General features: G+C 46.1%; 1 protein-coding gene across 5 annotated transcripts in view; it reads right to left on the bottom strand.

Moving 5' to 3' along the window:
* The window catches only part of LOC121271577 (GTP-binding protein 1-like), a 28,242-nt gene that overhangs the window by 5,350 nt on the left and 4,287 nt on the right, over positions 1-18,605 (bottom strand). For 3 of the 5 annotated variants that reach the window (XM_041177597.1, XM_041177593.1, XM_041177595.1), the window contains exons 2-11: positions 12,759-12,870; positions 12,280-12,460; positions 12,165-12,176; positions 11,308-11,656; positions 9,519-9,642; positions 7,768-7,882; positions 6,806-6,950; positions 4,905-5,087; positions 1,997-2,132; positions 1,144-1,322 (exon numbers count right to left, since the gene is read on the bottom strand). In XM_041177597.1, coding sequence (XP_041033531.1) covers positions 1,144-1,322; positions 1,997-2,132; positions 4,905-5,087; positions 6,806-6,950; positions 7,768-7,882; positions 9,519-9,642; positions 11,308-11,656; positions 12,165-12,176; positions 12,280-12,460; positions 12,759-12,870 — 1,536 coding nt within the window. The remainder of the gene's footprint in view (positions 1-1,143; positions 1,323-1,996; positions 2,133-4,904; positions 5,088-6,805; positions 6,951-7,767; positions 7,883-9,518; positions 9,643-11,307; positions 11,657-12,164; positions 12,177-12,279; positions 12,461-12,758; positions 12,871-18,605) is intronic. The other 2 variants (XM_041177594.1, XM_041177596.1) reach the window with 1 other exon arrangement.

Consider the following 18,605-nt stretch of genomic DNA (forward strand, 5'->3'; position numbering starts at 1 on the left):
CTCCATGCTCTGCAAAATCCACAACCTGCTTAAGCAGCAACTCAGACCAACTCAAACTCCACGTCACCCAGACAATACACACACGTGCAGGCACCAGCTATAATATTTTACCCCAATCTCTCAGCTCACAGTCAAGGCACTGAATTAATGGCTGAACTATTCAGGTTTTAAGATGCAAGCTATTGAAATAACAAAATGCTGACAAATACTCCATGGCTGAAAATTAATGGCATAGCTGGTGTAGCATCACGTCATAACTATGTGTCAATCCCTCCACTCTGCTAGATGAGCTGATTTCAGCTTGGTAAGCAGGGTGAGACACTACAGGTAACCTCAGCATTCCTGGTTAGGGACAAGACAGTGATGGCATCCTCTCACTGCCCATTAACAGATACTAGTGGAAACAGTGCCCCATCAAGCACAGGATCAAGCTCATCTTAATACTGGGGCTCAGAGGATTAAACCATGAGGCCAGTTTGAATAGTCTTGGCTTGTATTCCCTGCAGTTTAGACCATCAAGTTGCAACCTAATAGAGATGTTTAAATGTTAAAAGGATTTGAAAGGAAAATCTCAAACAAGGAGACATAAAATTAGAGCCAGGCTATTCAGGATTGAAATCAGGAAGCTCTTCTTCACAAGGAGGTAGCGGAAATCTGAAACATTCTCCCTCAAAAAGCTGTGGCTAATTGGTTTGGAGATCGATTGATTCTTTTTGTTGATTATGGGTATCTTGGGATACAGGTGAAGAGCTGAGGTACAGAATTGACCGTGGTCTAACTAAATGGCAGAACAGGCTCGAGGAGCTGAATGGCCTCCTGTTCCTATGACTGTGATGCCCTTCGGAGTGGGGTGGGTTGGGGAAGAGGGGGGAGGTGGTGGGCAGCATAGGAAGGGGGCCAAAGGGTTTCCATCAAAGAGTCAAAGTTCTCAAGAACAGGACTGTAAACCAGAATTCTCAGCACCCTGGGGTCTGCACAAGCGTATTAATGGGAGTTTCATTCCTGCTTATGTTTGGCCCACCAAGCTCTGAATTACAACCAAACAGTCCAGAAGGGATGTGAACTATTCCTCCCCAGTCATCCTGGCCCAGATGCTGGTCATGATCCAGCTGTGGCTCAGACCCAACACTGCCCTCCTTTTACCTTGGTTATAGTCCCCACGGCTTTGGTCCGGCCCTCTCTGAAGACAAGGCGCTGATCAGCGTGCAGGTACTCGGGGGTTTTGATGAAGCGGAAATGGACAGTGGCCTTGTCCCCTGTCCTTAGGCAGTCCTTGCTCATACACAGAATGGTGGCTGTCTGACGGATGCTGCCACAGTGCACTGTGGGATAGGAGATGTTAAATGAGTAATTGATCAGAATGTTCACAATGAAACTGCTGACTGATTCACCCCAGAGGGGGGATTAGAATTTATAAAGTCTTGCATTTTTATAGCACCTTTCTCAACCTCAAGGACATCGCAAAGCGTTTTACAGCCAATTAAGCACTTTTGGAAGTGTAGTCACATTATAATGTGGAAACGCTGCAGTCAATCTGCACACAGCAAGCTCCCACAAACAGCAGTGTTAGTGCCCAGATTATCTTTTTTTTTAAAAAAGTGATGTTGGGAAAATAAATAAATATTGGGCAGAACATGCAGGATAACCCCCCTGCCTTCATCAAAATAATGCCATGTGATCTTCCATATCCACCCAAAGGGCAGCTGGAGCTACATTTTAATGTCTTCTCAAAACACTAGCACCTGCGACAGTGTAGGACTCCCTCAGTACTGCATTTGTTTGGGGGAGGGGGGGTGGGGGGTGGGGAAGAGTCAGCCTAGATTACAGGCTCAAGTCCCTCGAGTGGGGCTTGACCCAACTCTTCTCACTGAGAGAAGCTGGCACTGGATAATTAACTCCCTCCCAGTCATTTGAAACTTATTGGAGTCTGGTATGGAGAAGATTCACTTATGAGAAGTGATACACAATAAGTAAGTTCCATCCCCAGTTTGCTTACCCATTGCCTGGTACCGAGGGCTGATTGTTGTCGGATGGTGCAGCACTAAGATTTCTCCCTCGAACTCCCAGGATGCCTGAGGGTTGAGTTTCGGAGATACCATCACCATTCCCTTTCTGATGGATGAGCGTTTAATCTGGGGGTGGGGAAAGAGGAAGTGAGAATCTCCGCTTTGGGCCAGCAGTGGCGGTTTTGTTAAAGGACACACATCCGTAAAGTGCAGTTGCTTCTCAAAATACGACTAATCTCCGCGAGTTAGACATGTGGATTTTAAGTGTAAGGAAAAAGATCAAGAATTCATCAGGATGTTCAGGTTGCAGCACGGGAGGAATGTTCCGGTTTCCTTTTCAAATTCACATCCAATGTCCTTTTAAATAATCTTCTGCCTCATTAGCCATGCGAGTCAAACATCCTGTGATCTAATAACTGTAAGCATTTGTAATGTTTCCAAGTGTTAGCCCTCAGTCTACATCCCAACATATTTCAGCTATGCGCCTCTTGAGTGGATGACTTTTTCTATCTACGTTTTCTCTCTGGCAAAGTTTCTGTTCTAGACGTTATGTGGCGGCATCGCCTGTGAATTGAAAAAGGAACGGTCACCCTGGCCATCAGCTTCTTCCTGATGGAGCCTCAGAGGCCAGCAAGGAGTAGGGATTGAACGTGGATCTCAGTATCACTCTGGTCATACAATTATCCACTGACTTACAAGGATGATATCAGCACTGAGGGGTTTATAATATGCCAAACAACAGGCATTTGAGAAAAGTTACAGCTCATGGAATAAAAGGGACAGTAGCAAAATGGATACAAACTTGGCTGAGTAATAGGAAACAGCGAGCAGTGGTTAATAGATATTTTGAGCTGGAGGAAGGTTGGTAGTGGAGTTCCCCAGGGGTCGGTATTAGGACCCTTGCTTTTCCTGATATATATTAATGACCTAGATCTTAGTGTGTAGGGGACAATTTCAAAGTTTGCAGATGATACAAAACTCAGAAGCATTGTAAACTGCGAGGACAACAGTATAGAATTTCAAAAGGACATGGCCAAGTTGGTGGAGTGGGCAGATGGGTAGCAGATGAACTTCGATGCAGAGAAGTGTGAGGTGATGCATTTTGTTAGAAAGAACATGGAGATACAATTTAAATAAGGGAGACAATTCTTAAGGGGGTGCAGGAGCAGAGGGACCTGGGTGTGTATGTTCATAGATCATTGAAGGTGGCAGGACAGAGGGAGAGAGCAGTTAATAAAGCATATAGTATCCTAGGCTTTATTAATAGGGACATAGAGTACAAGAGCAAGGAGGTTATGCTGAGCTTATGTAAGACACCAGTTAAACCTCAGCTGGAGAATTGTGTACAGTTTTGGGCCCCAAACTATAGGAAAGATGTAAACACGTTGGAAAGAGTGCAGAAGAAGTTTACAAGAATGGTTCCAGGGATGAGAAGCTTCAGTTATGAAGCTAGACTAGAGAGGTTGGAACTGTACTCCTTGGAGAGAAGAAGACTAAGAGGAGATTTGTTTCAGATGTTCAAAATCATAAGGGGGCTGGATACAGTAGATAGTGAGAAGCTGTTCCCGCTCATTAAAGGATCAAGAATGAAAAGACACAGATTTAAAGTGATTTGCAAAAGAAGCAAACGTGATGCGAGAAAAAACATTTTCACACAACGAGTGGTTCGGGTCTGGAATGCACTGCCTGGAAGTGTGGTGGAGACAGGTTCAATTAAGGCATTCAAAAGGGCATTAGATGATTATTTGAATAGAAACTATGTGCAGGGTTACAGGGAAAAGGCAGGAGAATAGCATTGAGTCATAATTCTCATTTGGAGAGATGGTGCAGATATGATGGGCTGAACAGCCTCCTTCTGTGCTGTAACAATTCTGTTATCATCAGGAAAGGATAAACGGGCCATGGCTCTTTTCTCTATAACAGGAAAGTAATGTTGAATGAGAGAGATCTTTAAAATTATGAAAACAGTTTGATGGGCTAAACATAGAGGAATGGGAGCTATGAGGAGCTGGCATAAAAGAGGAATTCAGGCCTGGGGCAGATCAGCCATGATCTTATTGAATGGCGGGGCAAGCTTCAGGGGCAAATGGCCTCCTCCTGCCCGTATTTATGTTCTTATGGCTAATAAATATCAATTAGTCACTATTAAATCCAATAGGGAAACTTTATTCAAGACTGGTGAGAATGTGAAGCTCACTACCGCAGGGAGCGGTTGGGGCAAAAAGAATAGGAACATAGGACCTTCAAACCTGTTCGCCATTCAATAAGATCATGGTTTATTTGGTTGTGGTCTCAACTCCACTTTCCTGTCTGCCTCCATAAATCTAGACTTCCTTGTTTATAAAAGATCTAACTCTCTTGAATTAATTCATTGACCCAACCTCTACTGCTTTGAGGAAGCAAATTCCACATGCTAACAAGCCTTAGCAAAAATTTTTCCTTATCTCCGTCTTAAGTGGTAGACAGCTTAAAAATAAGAGGTGACGCCTAGTTCTAGCTTCCCCCACAAGAGGAAGCTTCTTCCTAGTATCCACCTTATCAAGTTCCCTCAGGACCTTGTGTTTCAATAAGATCATCTCTATCTTGATGCATTCAAGGGGAAACTAGATAAACATGAAAGGAGAAAAGGTTAGGGCAAGCCGAACTAGGGTGGGAAAAGGCTCAAGTAAACAGTAGCATGGACCAGTTCGGGCTGAATGGCCTGTTTCTGTGTTGGAAAATTTCTCAGTCTGTGTAATTGAAGGGGTTGTAAGGTGCTGCTTATACATGGATCAGGAACTGTATACAAAACGGACGTTGGACTCAACATTTTTACAAGCACAAAATAGCTTGTTGCGAGAACAGGAGAGAACACTTGAACAGCAAGGTGCAAGCGTGTGTGGAGTGGGTGTTACATACCTTCTTCAGAGCGAAGGATGCAGTCTGGCCACCTCGAACCTCCCGGACTGGCATTCGTTTCCTGTGGATTGACTTCACTGCGATGGGCATGAAGTTTCCCAGCGGGTCGGGTCCCAGCAGTAATATGTCATTTAATCGGATCAGACCTCTTAGTGTTGTTCCAGATACCACAGTACCAACACCCTAGAAAATAAAATGGAACAGGATGGGATGGTGGTTTACAATTTAATGCTAAGCATCAGGTAAACCTGTCTGGTGAAAATCCACATCCCTGCTTTCGTCCACAAAGACGAGCAAGATTGCTGCCCATTTTCAGCAGAAACATCTGTGTTTGCTCCAACCTTTCGATGAATGAAAGCCTTGTTTGGTTACAAAAATAATTCAGTCGCATTTTTTTTATAAAGCACTTGCCCCAGGGAGGGTTCCGAATGCAATGAGGCATAATAACCGGTAATTTAGGGAAACACCGTACTTTGTGCTTCACAAGATCCCACCAAAAAAAATTAAATTACTAGTTATTTTTTTTTTTGGTTGTGCTGATTAAGGGATAAATATCAGCCAGGAAACAAAAACACCACTCCTCCTCTTTGAATTGTGTCATGGTATCTTATTTACTTGAACAGGGAACATGGCCTCGGCTGGACATTACAATCTGAAAGACGCAGCACCGACAGCGCTTAGTGCTGCATTGGAGTGTCAGCTGACACCAAGTCAATTAATTCTAGCGTATTTTATCAGCTCAGAACAAGGTGGCCCCAACACACACCAACCCCTTGACCTCAAGCCACACGTCTGTTTGTCCAGCACATGAATGCACCTTCCCCAGGTTATGTTCAGGGGAAGATGGTGGGGTGGAGGTAATGACTCTGGACCTGGACCAGAAATCCAGATGCCCTGGTAATGCTCACAGCAGCTGGTGGAATTTAAATTCAATTAATAAAAAAAAACTGGAATTGAAAGCTAGTCCCAGTAATAACCAGGAAATGGTAATCGATTGTTGTAAAAATCCATCTGGTTCACTAATGTCCTTTAGGGAAGGAAATCTGCCATCCTTACCTGGTCTGGCCTACATGTGACTCCAGATCCACAGCAATGCCCTCTGACGTGTCTAGCAAACCACTCAGTTCAAGGGCAATTAGGGATGGACAACAAACGCTGGCCTTGCCAATGACACCTGCATCCCATGGAAGAATAAAAAAAAACTTCAGGATGGGGGCCATCCCACTGACCAGTTGATAGCTGGCCTAAGCCAACAGGTCAGAGAACCCCATGTCAGTCGCTGGACATTGTGGGTTAAGTTTGAAAGGGTAAACGTAGAAGTGGTGTTTCCACTTGCATGAGAGTCCAAAATTACAGCTCATAAATAGAAGGTAGTCAGTAATAAATCCAATAGGGAATTCAGGAGAAACAGGTAGCAGTCAGCAAGCTCCCTCCTCTTCAATGTCACTGGATCAGGAAAAATAATGGATCAACCAAGCCTCCAACTCCTGATCACTGTCCAGGAACTCCTGCTAGAAAAGCATACGTGATGTATCGGCCTCTGATTTCCGTGACTGAACACTCAATGTTCAGCTCCCACGTGAACAATGGCCATTTAAGGTGATGCATCATTGGTAGCTGTGCCTTCAGCCATTTAGACCTCAAGCTCTGGAATTCCATTTCTAAACCTCTCCACCTCCCTGTTCTCCTGTAAGAGGCTCCTTAAAATATAGCTCCGTATTGGTCACCTGTCTTAACTTTTGTGTCTTTGACAGGGCATCAATTTTTGTTTGATTGTGCTACCACATTAGAGGCACTGATGTACTAGAGGAGTGACAGGGAACTCTCCTCGGCAAGCTTAATACATGGGATTAATAGAGAGGCGGTTTTGTTGCACCCAGACCCCGTATACAAGGTCTCACCGGGACGGAGTAAGTGTCGTCAATCTGAAACTCTGCCGGCTCGTCCTCCTTGAAACTTGTCCGTGGTGACAACAGGTTCAAAAACATCTTCAGCAGTTCCAGGTTCTCCCCAGTCACATTGGAGATCTGGAAAATTGGGCACATCCTGAGGCAAAGGAAAAGGGAGAGGCTTGGTTACAGGGAGGACATAAACTGGCGTCGGATAAATGAAGAATTCACATACAACAGACGTGGCATGTCAAAGACAGACACCAGGGACGCTGGACAGGCAGCATTTGCGGAGCTGAATAATTAGGGCAATGAGCGCCTCCTAAGCCATACAGCCATTAGTTTATACGCCTTCCTCCAAACAGTTACCAACAAGACAACAGAATGAAACACTCATCTGGTGAACCCGTACTAATGAATTTCCCAAAGCTTCCGGTCTCACAGCAATAAGCTGCCTAAAAGAAGCATGTCCCATTTAGCTTCAGCATCAAGCGCTCCAAGGCAAGCTCAGCATGGATTAGATAGCCAGGATCACAAGGCTACAGAGAAAAGAGAGCCTTATTAGACAAAGAAAAAAAGGCCATCACTGCTATCGACAGTCACCCTTTTGATGATGTTGTACCATCTCAGGCAACACCCACTTAGTTGACAGAGCAAGCACAAGGCACAGAGCGAGCATCCTGTTTCAATTGCTAATTCCACTGAGTTAACATCATCAAAGCAGCAGAAGGGATGCTGTAACTAGCTACATGTTGGGGAAGGAGATATTAAAACAAAACCCAATACCCCATGACCTCACCCTAATAGAAGCACACATGCCGGCTCACTGGACAGGGAATGGATTGGGTGTTGACAGTGAAGTCCAACCCAGTCAAATAACCCAGAACTGAACACTGGCCAGGCTCTCTGCTTTCAGAAGGCAAGAAAAAATATTCAGAAGTTCTGCCTCCGTCAGCAGACCGTGAAGTCTTTACCTTTCAGAGCTGAAGTTCGACGCTGTAACAATCACATCATCCTTGTTCTGGACCAGGACTGGGATCTTTCTGCAGCCTGGAGACTTCAGCAACCTCTGCAACAACTTCAGAGTTTCTGATTAACAAAGAGACAGAACCAAATCCGTCAACTTTTGGTCATTTCACCGGCAGTAACAAATTACAGCGCTGCAGGACCAGCCCTCAGTCCACTTGGGTCCTACCATCTGGATCTCCTCGCTCTACCTCCCCACCTTTATAAACCTTTGTAAAAGTTCTCTCTTCCATCAAGGTTTTACTCCTGTCTTTCCATCCCAGCTGACCGTGTTTTCTTTGCATCCACCTGGGGATATTCCTCATGTTTAAAAAAAAGTGCTAGATAATTAAGTTGAGAACTTTCATTAAAAAAGCCTTCATAAAACGGTATTTTAACATTTCTTTTCAGTAACTATCAAGACAGTTGATTACAATTGGGGGATTTTGCTCTAACATAGTTGGCACTAGTCACATGTACCATAAAAAAAAATTTTAAAAAATCAGATTTACAAGGACGGTGCCAGAACTGAGAAGTGGTGCCATCAGGAGAGATTGAACAGGTTGGGGCCAGGAAAAGAAAAAAACATGCTCAGAGGAGGCCTGATAGAGGTCTGGAAAGTTATGAAAATGTCAGTCAGTTGTTAGTGGAGAAAATGTTTCCATTGTGGGAAAATCCAAAACTAGAGACCATAAATACAGGATCCAAAAGGGAATATGTAATGATCTGTCTTTACACACAGTGATTAGAATATGGAACCTGCTACCACAGGAAATGGTCAAATGTGTTCAAAAGGAAACTAGATGAGAGAAGAGGAATTAGAAAGAAATGCTGAAAGGCCGAGATGATGCAGATGGAATGGGAGGAGACTTGTGTGAAATATAAATGCCAGCACAGACTAGTCGGGCCGAATGGCCTGTTGCTGTACATTCTACGTAGCCAACAGGGAAACAGATCAATAAATAAAATATGAGTGACAAGACATCATCCAGGGGGAGGTGATGGCGTAGTGGTATTGTCACTGGACTAGTAATCCAGAGACCCAGGATAATGGTCTGGGGACCAGAGTTTGAATCCTGCCACGGCAGCTAAAAATCTGGAATTAAAACCATGCAACCATTGTCAACTGTTGTAAAAAGCCAACTGGTTCACTAATGTCCTTTAGGGAAGAAAATCTGCTGTCCTTACCTGGTCTGGCCTACATGTGACTCCAGACCCACAGCAATGTGGTTGACTCTTAAATGCCCTCTGAACAAGGGCAACTAAGGATGGGTAATAAATGCTCCCTCACATCCCATGAATGGATAAAAAATTTTTTTTAAAAAACCACAATTGGTCCTGAGATTGCCACGCTCACATACATATGGTTTGTACATTTTGTGCATTCTTTGGCTGAAGAAAAAGGAGTGAGTGTGCCTCATTTCTGCAGCTACTGAACAGTAGTAATTGTTTTTTTTTTTAAAAAAGATCTAACTTTGGAGTATGTTTACCTGTATTGTGTGCAAGACATTTTCTGCTAAAATTAGTGCCAATTGTCAAAACAGTGTCATAGTGGCCATACCTGGGGCCAGTCAGCAATGAAGCAGCCTCTGCCAATGTTCACTGGCTGCATATCAGTCCACACACAAAACAGAAGCCTCACCTGCCACAGGTGGCTGGAAATAAGACCCTCCAACCTTTATAAATTAATCAAATGGCAATTTAGTATTTCCCCTCTTACCCTGTAGGATGTTAGCTGGACACATGTCTATCTTTGTCACCACAACAAATACAGGAACGTTGAGGGCCAGTGCAAGTCCCAGGTGCTCTTTGGTCATCCCCACGATTCCAGCATTACTACCGACCTTTGGAAAAAAAGTTCATCCAGTCAGGATGAAAAAAAAGGCAGCTGACAAATAGCAGAACTAAAGTACTAAACTCCTAGCCCCTTTTGTAAAAATCTTCATCACGTGCTGTATTACAATAAAGTACCTTCGTTGGCTATGATGGGCTTTGGGACATCTGAAGCTTATGAAAGGCGCTACAAAATACAAGTGTGTTTAATCTCTGGTTGACCAGAGCTCCTGTGATTGTCCTCCAACACCTCTAAGGCAGGGACTTGAGCCCTGTGTGTTTCAGACTGTCAGTGAGCACTCTATCATTAGCCTGTTCTGTACTGCTGCTGGTTATGGTTTGCAAGCAGACCCCCAACCTAAGGATTAACTCATCTAACTTTCCCAAAGTCCCACTCCCCTTCTCTAAGTCCTCAATTCACTTAAGCAGATGGCAGCTCCTGGAAGTGACCGGATTAGGTAACCAGCATCAAACAGTTGCAGGTAGCACCAGGTTTTAAACACAGCCTGACACAAAGCTTTCAAGGTTTGATTTGGTTTTGCACAGGGCAAGAGGATACTATTTCCACTTGTTTCTAAATCATGATCATCAAGCTCCAACTCTTCAAACACTTTGCTCACACCTGTTACCTGCACAAGCTGATAAGAGGCAAAGCCCGATCACACTGGCCGACAATCCACCATCTCTACCCGTGGAGGGAAGGAGGCAGGGCTCCTGCCTTAAGTGGAAACTAAAGTCAGTCAATCAGGTGTTGTGGGACTCCATTCCCCTGCATGGCCCCTTGTTTATACAAGAGTTCTCTGGCTGCACAGAAGCTGACAGAAACCTTTCCACAGTGTGTACTTTAAGCACAGCAGTGTGCACAGAAAGTTAAACCCAGTTTCAGCAGCAGATGGGTAGCTTTTGCATCCCAGCCTACAGTGCGCAGTGAAAAAACATCAGCAAAGGCGCCTCATTGGGATGGCCAGGCGCAAAACCTGTTTGAACAGCACAACAGTCAAGATCAGGCAAGGACAGGACCAAGCCCACCTGAAATATTGTTTTCCCCCACAGCTGAGCAACAGGCCTCACAAGCCTGGGGCGGGTGACAGAGAGCAGCAGACAATCATGGAGACAAACTTCAGTGGTGTCCTAAGGTGGACAGGAAAGAGGGGAAAAAAAATACCACCAAAAGAATGGAGTCCTATCAACTAAATCTCTTTTGGATATTTACAATTTCAGCGCGATTCAGTTGGCAACTCTCTCGCCTCAGAGTCAGAAAGTTATGGGCTCAAGTCCCACTCCAGAGACTCAAGCACATAATCTAGACTGATACTCGCAGTGTAGTAACAGGAGAGTGCTGCACCATCATTGCTGCTGTCTTTCAGATGTAGCGCCAAGCCAAGGCAGTCTGCCACTTGGAAGTGGACATAAAAAGATTTCACAGCAGTGTTTCCAAAAGCATGAGAGCTTTCCTCAGTGTTCTGCACCAACATGATTTCGCAGAAGTGGACTGGAAACAGCTACTTGAAAGAAAATTAGTGCCAGATCAGTGGGAGGCATTCAAGGACAAGACAGAGAAGGTTCAGAATGAGCATGTCCACAGAAAGGAAAAATACTTAATTGGCTGCAAAGTCCTTTGGGATGCCCTGAGGTAGCAAGAAGTGCTGTATAAATGCAAATCTTTTTATTCTCACCATCAACATGCAGAAGTCTGGTAGATGCCCTGTCATTCCAAACACTGTGGTCTTAAGGTATTTCTCATGTCCTGCCAGGTCAATGAAGGTGATGACTTTAGTGGATTTCTCACAGATTTTGGTCCAGTCCAGCCCACCGCCATGGCTGTCTGGTTTGTTAACAACATCCCCAGTGCTGTCAAAGCCTAGAATGTCATTGCCAACACTGCTTGTCCGCCCAGATTCAACCTCATGCTTGTGACGGAAAAGTTTCTGCCGTGCAAATCCTCGCCCGTTGTCAAGTTCACCATGTGTCAGTACGCCCAACAGCGTGCTCTTCCCAGCATCCACATTGCCAACAACTGCCACCCTGTGGGGAGAAAGACAGGGATTAGCTCCAGTAATTGCAAACTGCAAACTGAATAGAATAAGGAGCGCTCATTATCTATAAGCTGCTGTAATCATTTACATCCAGGAGCCTCGCAGCTTTGCCGTTAAAGGGAACTTACATACAATTAATTCACTTCCGTTTACAACACATTCCTTGAAACTCAATAGTTTCCAGTTCTAGTTTCCATTTTCCTGACTCCATTATACTTCTGCGTCAGTGAGTGTCTCTTTATATGTGCTCAAGTTGACCATTTATCCAATGTCCTCCATCTCTATGTATTTAACCTCAGCTGATACAATTAAAACCTGTAACAGTGTTGTAGAATAGTTAGGCCAGACAGGGTTGAGCTCTGTGATTGAACAGCCTAATGACGCTCAACCTCTAGGCTCACACACAAAGATAGGTCAATTGGGCAAGATGCGAGAAAGTAACTGACCCGCAAGAAAGTCAACGCCTTCAGGAAAGGAGGAGAAACAGGAACACTCACTTTCCCCACCTCCTAAACAACAAAAAGAAACATTGATGATTCCCATTCTTCCAGAGACGCTGACTGACCTGATGAATATTCCCAGTTTAAAATTTTGACGCCTCCAGTCCCTTACCTGACCTCCAAAAAGTCATTCTCCCCAACTCGCTTCCGAACTAAGTAGTCAGCCACTTTCCCTCCCGCCTCCTGACGCTCTCGGAGAAGAATGAGATCAGAGTAGATCTGCTCAGCCAGACTCTTGACAGTTGCTACAGACGCTTCAATGTCATCATCATTTAGACCGTACTTCTTGCCATCTGGAATAAAGAGAACACAAGGATTAAAATGGAGCAGGCTACAGTCATTTCATTACCCAGTTCATTTTCCTTTGGGACTGCAAACTGCGCAGGGTCATAAAAGGAACTGATCAAAAATTGACCGTGTTCACCATGGTAAACTTGCAAATGCCAGATGGAGACAATTTTAAAGTTAGGAGTAGGAAGGGAAATTTTTCCACCCAAAGGACATAAAATGGAACAAGTTACCAGTAAAGGACATTAACATTGATGGTATACATCATATATGTATCTAGAAATAGGCTTATTAAACCGTTACCTGATCCTTGCCCAATTACATAGATGGTCTCCCCACAGCCCTCGTCCATTCGCTCTCGCAACTGTTTCAGCAGGCAGTCATACTGTTCGGAACTCGGACTCACCAACACAAACTAAAACACAAAAAAAGGAAACAAGATCAGTGCAGATTTCAGGGCTGCCTGAAGACACTCTTGTCAAATTCAGCCTAACACCAGTCAAAACAAAGCAAGCTTGCCAATGGTCAGACGTGGAAATGCAATGGTTAAGTTTTGACCACACATTTTGGTGCCAGGTTTTATGAAGTGCTGTCCTGGCAGAGTCCAAAAAACAAGAGCGTTTTTTTTACACTACTTGGAATTTTAGGTGCATCGCCAATCCAAATGAAGTCCAATTGCTTGGACTCACATCGACAAATGAACATCAAATCAGCAGACACTGAAAATCAGAGACAAAAATGAAACAGTTTGGAATACTTAAGGAAGTCAATGCTTTGGGTGTCACCTTCAGCACTTCTGGAGGGTTAAAGATAAATTGTCCACCTGTCAATTTCTTTTCAAAGTGATTACTGCACACAGATCTAGGATTCATCTTTAATCAGGGCGAGGATATCAGGTTTGTTTGCATACATCCCAAACATTGCACATCAAACAATTCATTGTGTACCACACAATAGGATAACATGAAAGGCACAATATACAAATACAAGATCTTACCCTTCCCTCCCTCTTTACAGCTGTAGTCAAATGATATCAATTTCACTTGAGATAAAAACAAAAAAACTGCGGATGCTGGAAATCCAAAACAAAAACAAAAACAGAATTACCTGGAAAAACTCAGCAGGTCTGGCAGCATCGGCGGAGAAGAAAAGAGTTGACGTTTCAAGTCCTCATGACCCTTCAACAGAACTTGAGTTCGAGTCCAAGAAAGAGTTGAAATATAAGCTGGTTTAAGGTGTGTGTGTGGGGGGCGGAGAGAGAGAGAGAGAGAGAGAGAGGTGGGGGGGTGGGGGTGGTTGTGGTTGTAGGGACAAACAAGCAGTGATAGAAGCAGATCATCAAAAGATGTCAGCAACAATGGTACAAAAGAACACATAGGTGTTAAAGTTAAAGTTGGTGATATTATCTAAACGAATGTGCTAATTAAGAATGGATGGTAGGGCACTCAAGGTATAGCTCTAGTGGGGGTGTTTTTTTTTAAAAAAAATAATGGAAATAGGTGGGAAAAGGAAAATCTTTATAATTTATTGGGAAAAAAAAGGAAGGGGGAAACAGAAAGGGGGTGGGGATGGAGGAGGGAGCTCATGACCTAAAGTTGTTGAATTCAATATTCAGTCCGGAAGGCTGTAAAGTGCCTAGTCGTAAGATGAGGTGTTGTTCCTCCAGTTTGCGTTGGGCTTCACTGAAACAATGCAGCAAGCCAAGGACAGACATGTGGGCAAGAGAGCAGGGTGGAGTGTTAAAATGGCAAGCGACAGGGAGGTTTGGGTCATTCTTGCGGACAGACCGCAGGTGTTCTGCAAAGCGGTCGCCCAGCTTACGTTTGGTCTCTCCAATGTAGAGGAGACCACACTGGGAGCAACGAATGCAGTAGACTAAGTTGGGGGAAATGCAAGTGAAATACAAGTGAAATGCTGCTTCACTTGAAAGGAGTGTTTGGGTCCTTGGATGGTGAGGAGAGAGGAAGTGAAGGGGCAGGTGTTGCATCTTTTGCGTGGGCATGGGGTGGTGCCATAGGAGGGGGTTGAGGAGTAGGGGGTGATGGAGGAGTGGACCAGGGTGTCCCGGAGGGAGCGATCCCTACGGAATGCAGATAGGGGGGGTGAAGGGAAGATGTGTTTGGTGGTGGCATCATGCTGGAGTTGGCAGAAATGGTGGAGGATGATCCTTTGAATGCGGAGGCTGGTGGGGTGATAAGTGAGGACAAGGGGGACCCTATCATGTTTCTGGGAGGGAGGAGAAGGCGTGAGGGCGGATGCGCGGGAGATGGGCCGGACACGGTTGAGGGCCCTGTCAACGACCGTGGGTGGAAAACCTCGGTTAAGGAAGAAGGAGGACATGTCAAAGGAACTGTTTTTGAAGGTAGCATCATCGGAACAGATGCGATGGAGGCGAAGGAACTGAGAGAATGGGATGGAGTCCTTACAGGAAGCGGGGTGTGAGGAGCTGTAGTCGAGGTAGCTGTGGGAGTCGGTGGGTTTGTAATGGATATTGGTGGACAGTCTATCACCAGAGATTGAGACAGAGAGGTCAAGGAAGGGAAGGGAAGTGTCAGAGATGGACCACGTGAAAATGATGGAGGGGTGGAGATTGGAAGCAAAATTAATAAATTTTTCCAAGTCCCGACGAGAGCATGAAGCGGCACCGAAGTAATCATCGATGTACCGGAGAAAGAGTTGTGGAAGGGGGCCGGAGTAGGACTGGAACAAGGAATGTTCCACATACCCCATAAAGAGACAGGCACAGCTGGGGCCCATGCGGGTACCCATAGCCACACCTTTTATTTGGAGGAAGTGAGAGGAGTTGAAGGAGAAATTGTTCAGCGTGAGAACAAGTTCAGCCAGACGGAGGAGAGTAGTGGTGGATGGGGATTGTTCGGGCCTCTGTTCGAGGAAGAAGCTAAGGGCCCTCAGACCATCCTGCTGGGGGATGGAGGTGTAGAGGGATTGGACGTCCATGGTGAAGAGGAAGCGGTTGGGGCCAGGGAACTGGAAATTGTTGATGTGACGTAAGGTGTCAGAGGAATCACGGATGTAGGTGGGAAGGGACTGGACAAGGGGAGAGAGAAGGGAGTCAAGATAACGAGAAATGAGTTCTGTGGGGCAGGAGCAAGCTGAGACGATCGGTCTACCGGGGCAGTTCTGTTTGTGGATTTTGGGTAGGAGATAGAAGCGGGCCATCCGAGGTTGGGTGACTATCAGGTTGGAAGCTGTGGGAGGGAGATCCCCAGAGGAGATGAGGTCAGTGACAGTCCTGGAAACAATGGCTTGATGTTCAGTGGTGGGGTCATGGTCCAGGGAGAGGTAGGAGGAAGTGTCTGCGAGTTGACGCTCAGCCTCTGCGAGGTAGAGGTCAATGCGCCAGACAACAACAGCACCACCCTTGTCAGCGGGTTTGATGACAATGTCAGGGTTGGACCTGAGAGAATGGAGTGCAGTAAGTTCAGAGAGAGACAGATTAGAATGGGTGAGAGGAGCAGAGAAATTGAGACGACTAATGTCGTGCCGACAGTTCTCAATGAAAAGATCAAGAGAAGGTAAGAATCCAGAGGGAGGGGTCCAGGTGGAGGGAGAATATTGGAGATGGGTAAAAGGATCCGTTGAACTGGGAGAGGACTCCTGCCCAAAGAAGTGAGCCCGGAGACGAAGACGGCGGAAGAAGAGTTCAGCATCATGCCGAGCCCGAAATTCATTGAGGTGAGGGCATAAGGGTATGAAACTAAGTCCTTTGCTGAGCACTGAACGTTCAGCATCGGAGAGGGGAAGGTCAGGGGGTATAGTGAATACACGGCTGGGGTTGGGATTGGAAGAAAGGGTGGGGACGGAGGGACAGGCAGGGGTGGAGGGTCCTAGATGGGTGTTGGTGTCGATGAGTTGTTGGAGCTTGCGTTCCTTAGCACTTGAGAGAAAGAGGAAAAGTTTCTTGTTGAGGCGTCGGATGAGCCGAAGGATAAAATGAAACTGGGGGCACGCGCAGCTTTGAAAAAGGGTACGGCGGTGCTGCTGGAGGGAGAGGTCGAGTGTGTTCATATGGCGGCGCATGGCACTGAGTGTGGATTTCAGAATGTGACGGGAACAGCAGTCCGAGAAATGTTTTATGTCCCGGAGATACCTGCAATCCTGGGTGGGTTCGAAACATGAGGGGTGGAATTTCAGTTGAAATCCACGTGGGGTAATTCGGAGACCGAGACAGTCACTGAGAAAGGAGATATGGCTGTGAAAGCGGGTTTTAGTAAACACCTTGTCAAACACCAGGAGGGAAATGGAAAGCAAGGAAGGTGAGCAGGGCAAAAGAGAGGAACGGAAATCTTGTTGCAGAAAAGAACAGAACTTCTTCAAGGAGGTAGGCATTTCTTGAAGAGCAGTGGCAGTCAATTAAACACAGAGATAAAAAAAAAACTGCGGATGCTGGCTGTGCGTGCCCCCAGTTTCATTTTATCCTTCGGCTCATCCGACGCCTCAACAAGAAACTTTTCCTCTTTCTCTCAAGTGCTAAGGAACGCAAGCTCCAACAACTCATCGACACCAACACCCATCTAGGACCCTCCACCCCTGCCTGTCCCTCTGTCCCCACCCTTTCTTCCAATCCCAACCCCAGCCGTGTATTCACTATACCCCCTGACCTTCCCCTCTCCGATGCTGAACGTTCAGTGCTCAGCAAAGGACTTAGTTTCATACCCTTACGCCCTCACCTCAATGAATTTCGGGCTCGGCATGATGCTGAACTCTTCTTCCGCCGTCTTCGTCTCCGGGCTCACTTCTTTGGGCAGGAGTCCTCTCCCAGTTCAACGGATCCTTTTACCCATCTCCAATATTCTCCCTCCACCTGGACCCCTCCCTCTGGATTCTTACCTTCTCTTGATCTTTTCATTGAGAACTGTCGGCACGACATTAGTCGTCTCAATTTCTCTGCTCCTCTCACCCATTCTAATCTGTCTCTCTCTGAACTTACTGCACTCCATTCTCTCAGGTCCAACCCTGACATTGTCATCAAACCCGCTGACAAGGGTGGTGCTGTTGTTGTCTGGTGCATTGACCTCTACCTCGCAGAGGCTGAGCGTCAACTCGCAGACACTTCCTCCTACCTCTCCCTGGACCATGACCCCACCACTGAACATCAAGCCATTGTTTCCAGGACTGTCACTGACCTCATCTCCTCTGGGGATCTCCCTCCCACAGCTTCCAACCTGATAGTCGCCCAACCTCAGACGGCCCGCTTCTATCTCCTACCCAAAATCCACAAACAGAACTGCCCCGGTAGACCGATCGTCTCAGCTTGCTCCTGCCCCACAGAACTCATTTCTCGTTATCTTGACTCCCTTCTCTCTCCCCTTGTCCAGTCCCTTCCCACCTACATCCGTGATTCCTCTGACACCTTACGTCACATCAACAATTTCCAGTTCCCTGGCCCCAACCGCTTCCTCTTCACCATGGACGTCCAATCCCTCTACACCTCCATCCTCCAGCAGGATGGTCTGAGGGCCCTTAGCTTCTTCCTCGAACAGAGGCCCGAACAATCCCCATCCACCACTACTCTCCTCCGTCTGGCTGAACTTGTTCTCATGCTGAACAATTTCTCCTTCAACTCCTCTCACTTCCTCCAAATAAAAGGTGTGGCTATGGGTACCCGCATGGGCCCCAGCTATGCCTGTCTCTTTATGGGGTATGTGGAACATTCCTTGTTCCAGTCCTACTCCGGCCCCCTTCCACAACTCTTTCTCCGGTACATCGATGATTACTTCGGTGCCGCTTCATGCTCTCGTCGGGACTTGGAAAAATTTATTAATTTTGCTTCCAATCTCCACCCCTCCATCATTTTCACGTGGTCCATCTCTGACACTTCCCTTCCCTTCCTTGACCTCTCTGTCTCAATCTCTGGTGATAGACTGTCCACCAATATCCATTACAAACCCACCGACTCCCACAGCTATCTCGACTACAGCTCCTCACACCCCGCTTCCTGTAAGGACTCCATCCCATTCTCTCAGTTCCTTCGCCTCCGACGCATCTGTTCCGATGATGCTACCTTCAAAAACAGTTCCTCTGACATGTCCTCCTTCTTCCTTAACTGAGGTTTTCCACCCACGGTCGTTGACAGGGCCCTCAACCGTGTCCGGCCCATCTCCCGCGCATCCGCCCTCACGCCTTCTC

This window comes from Carcharodon carcharias, chromosome 31 (genome assembly GCF_017639515.1).
Source record: "Carcharodon carcharias isolate sCarCar2 chromosome 31, sCarCar2.pri, whole genome shotgun sequence".
NCBI classification, from domain to species: domain Eukaryota; kingdom Metazoa; phylum Chordata; class Chondrichthyes; order Lamniformes; family Lamnidae; genus Carcharodon; species Carcharodon carcharias.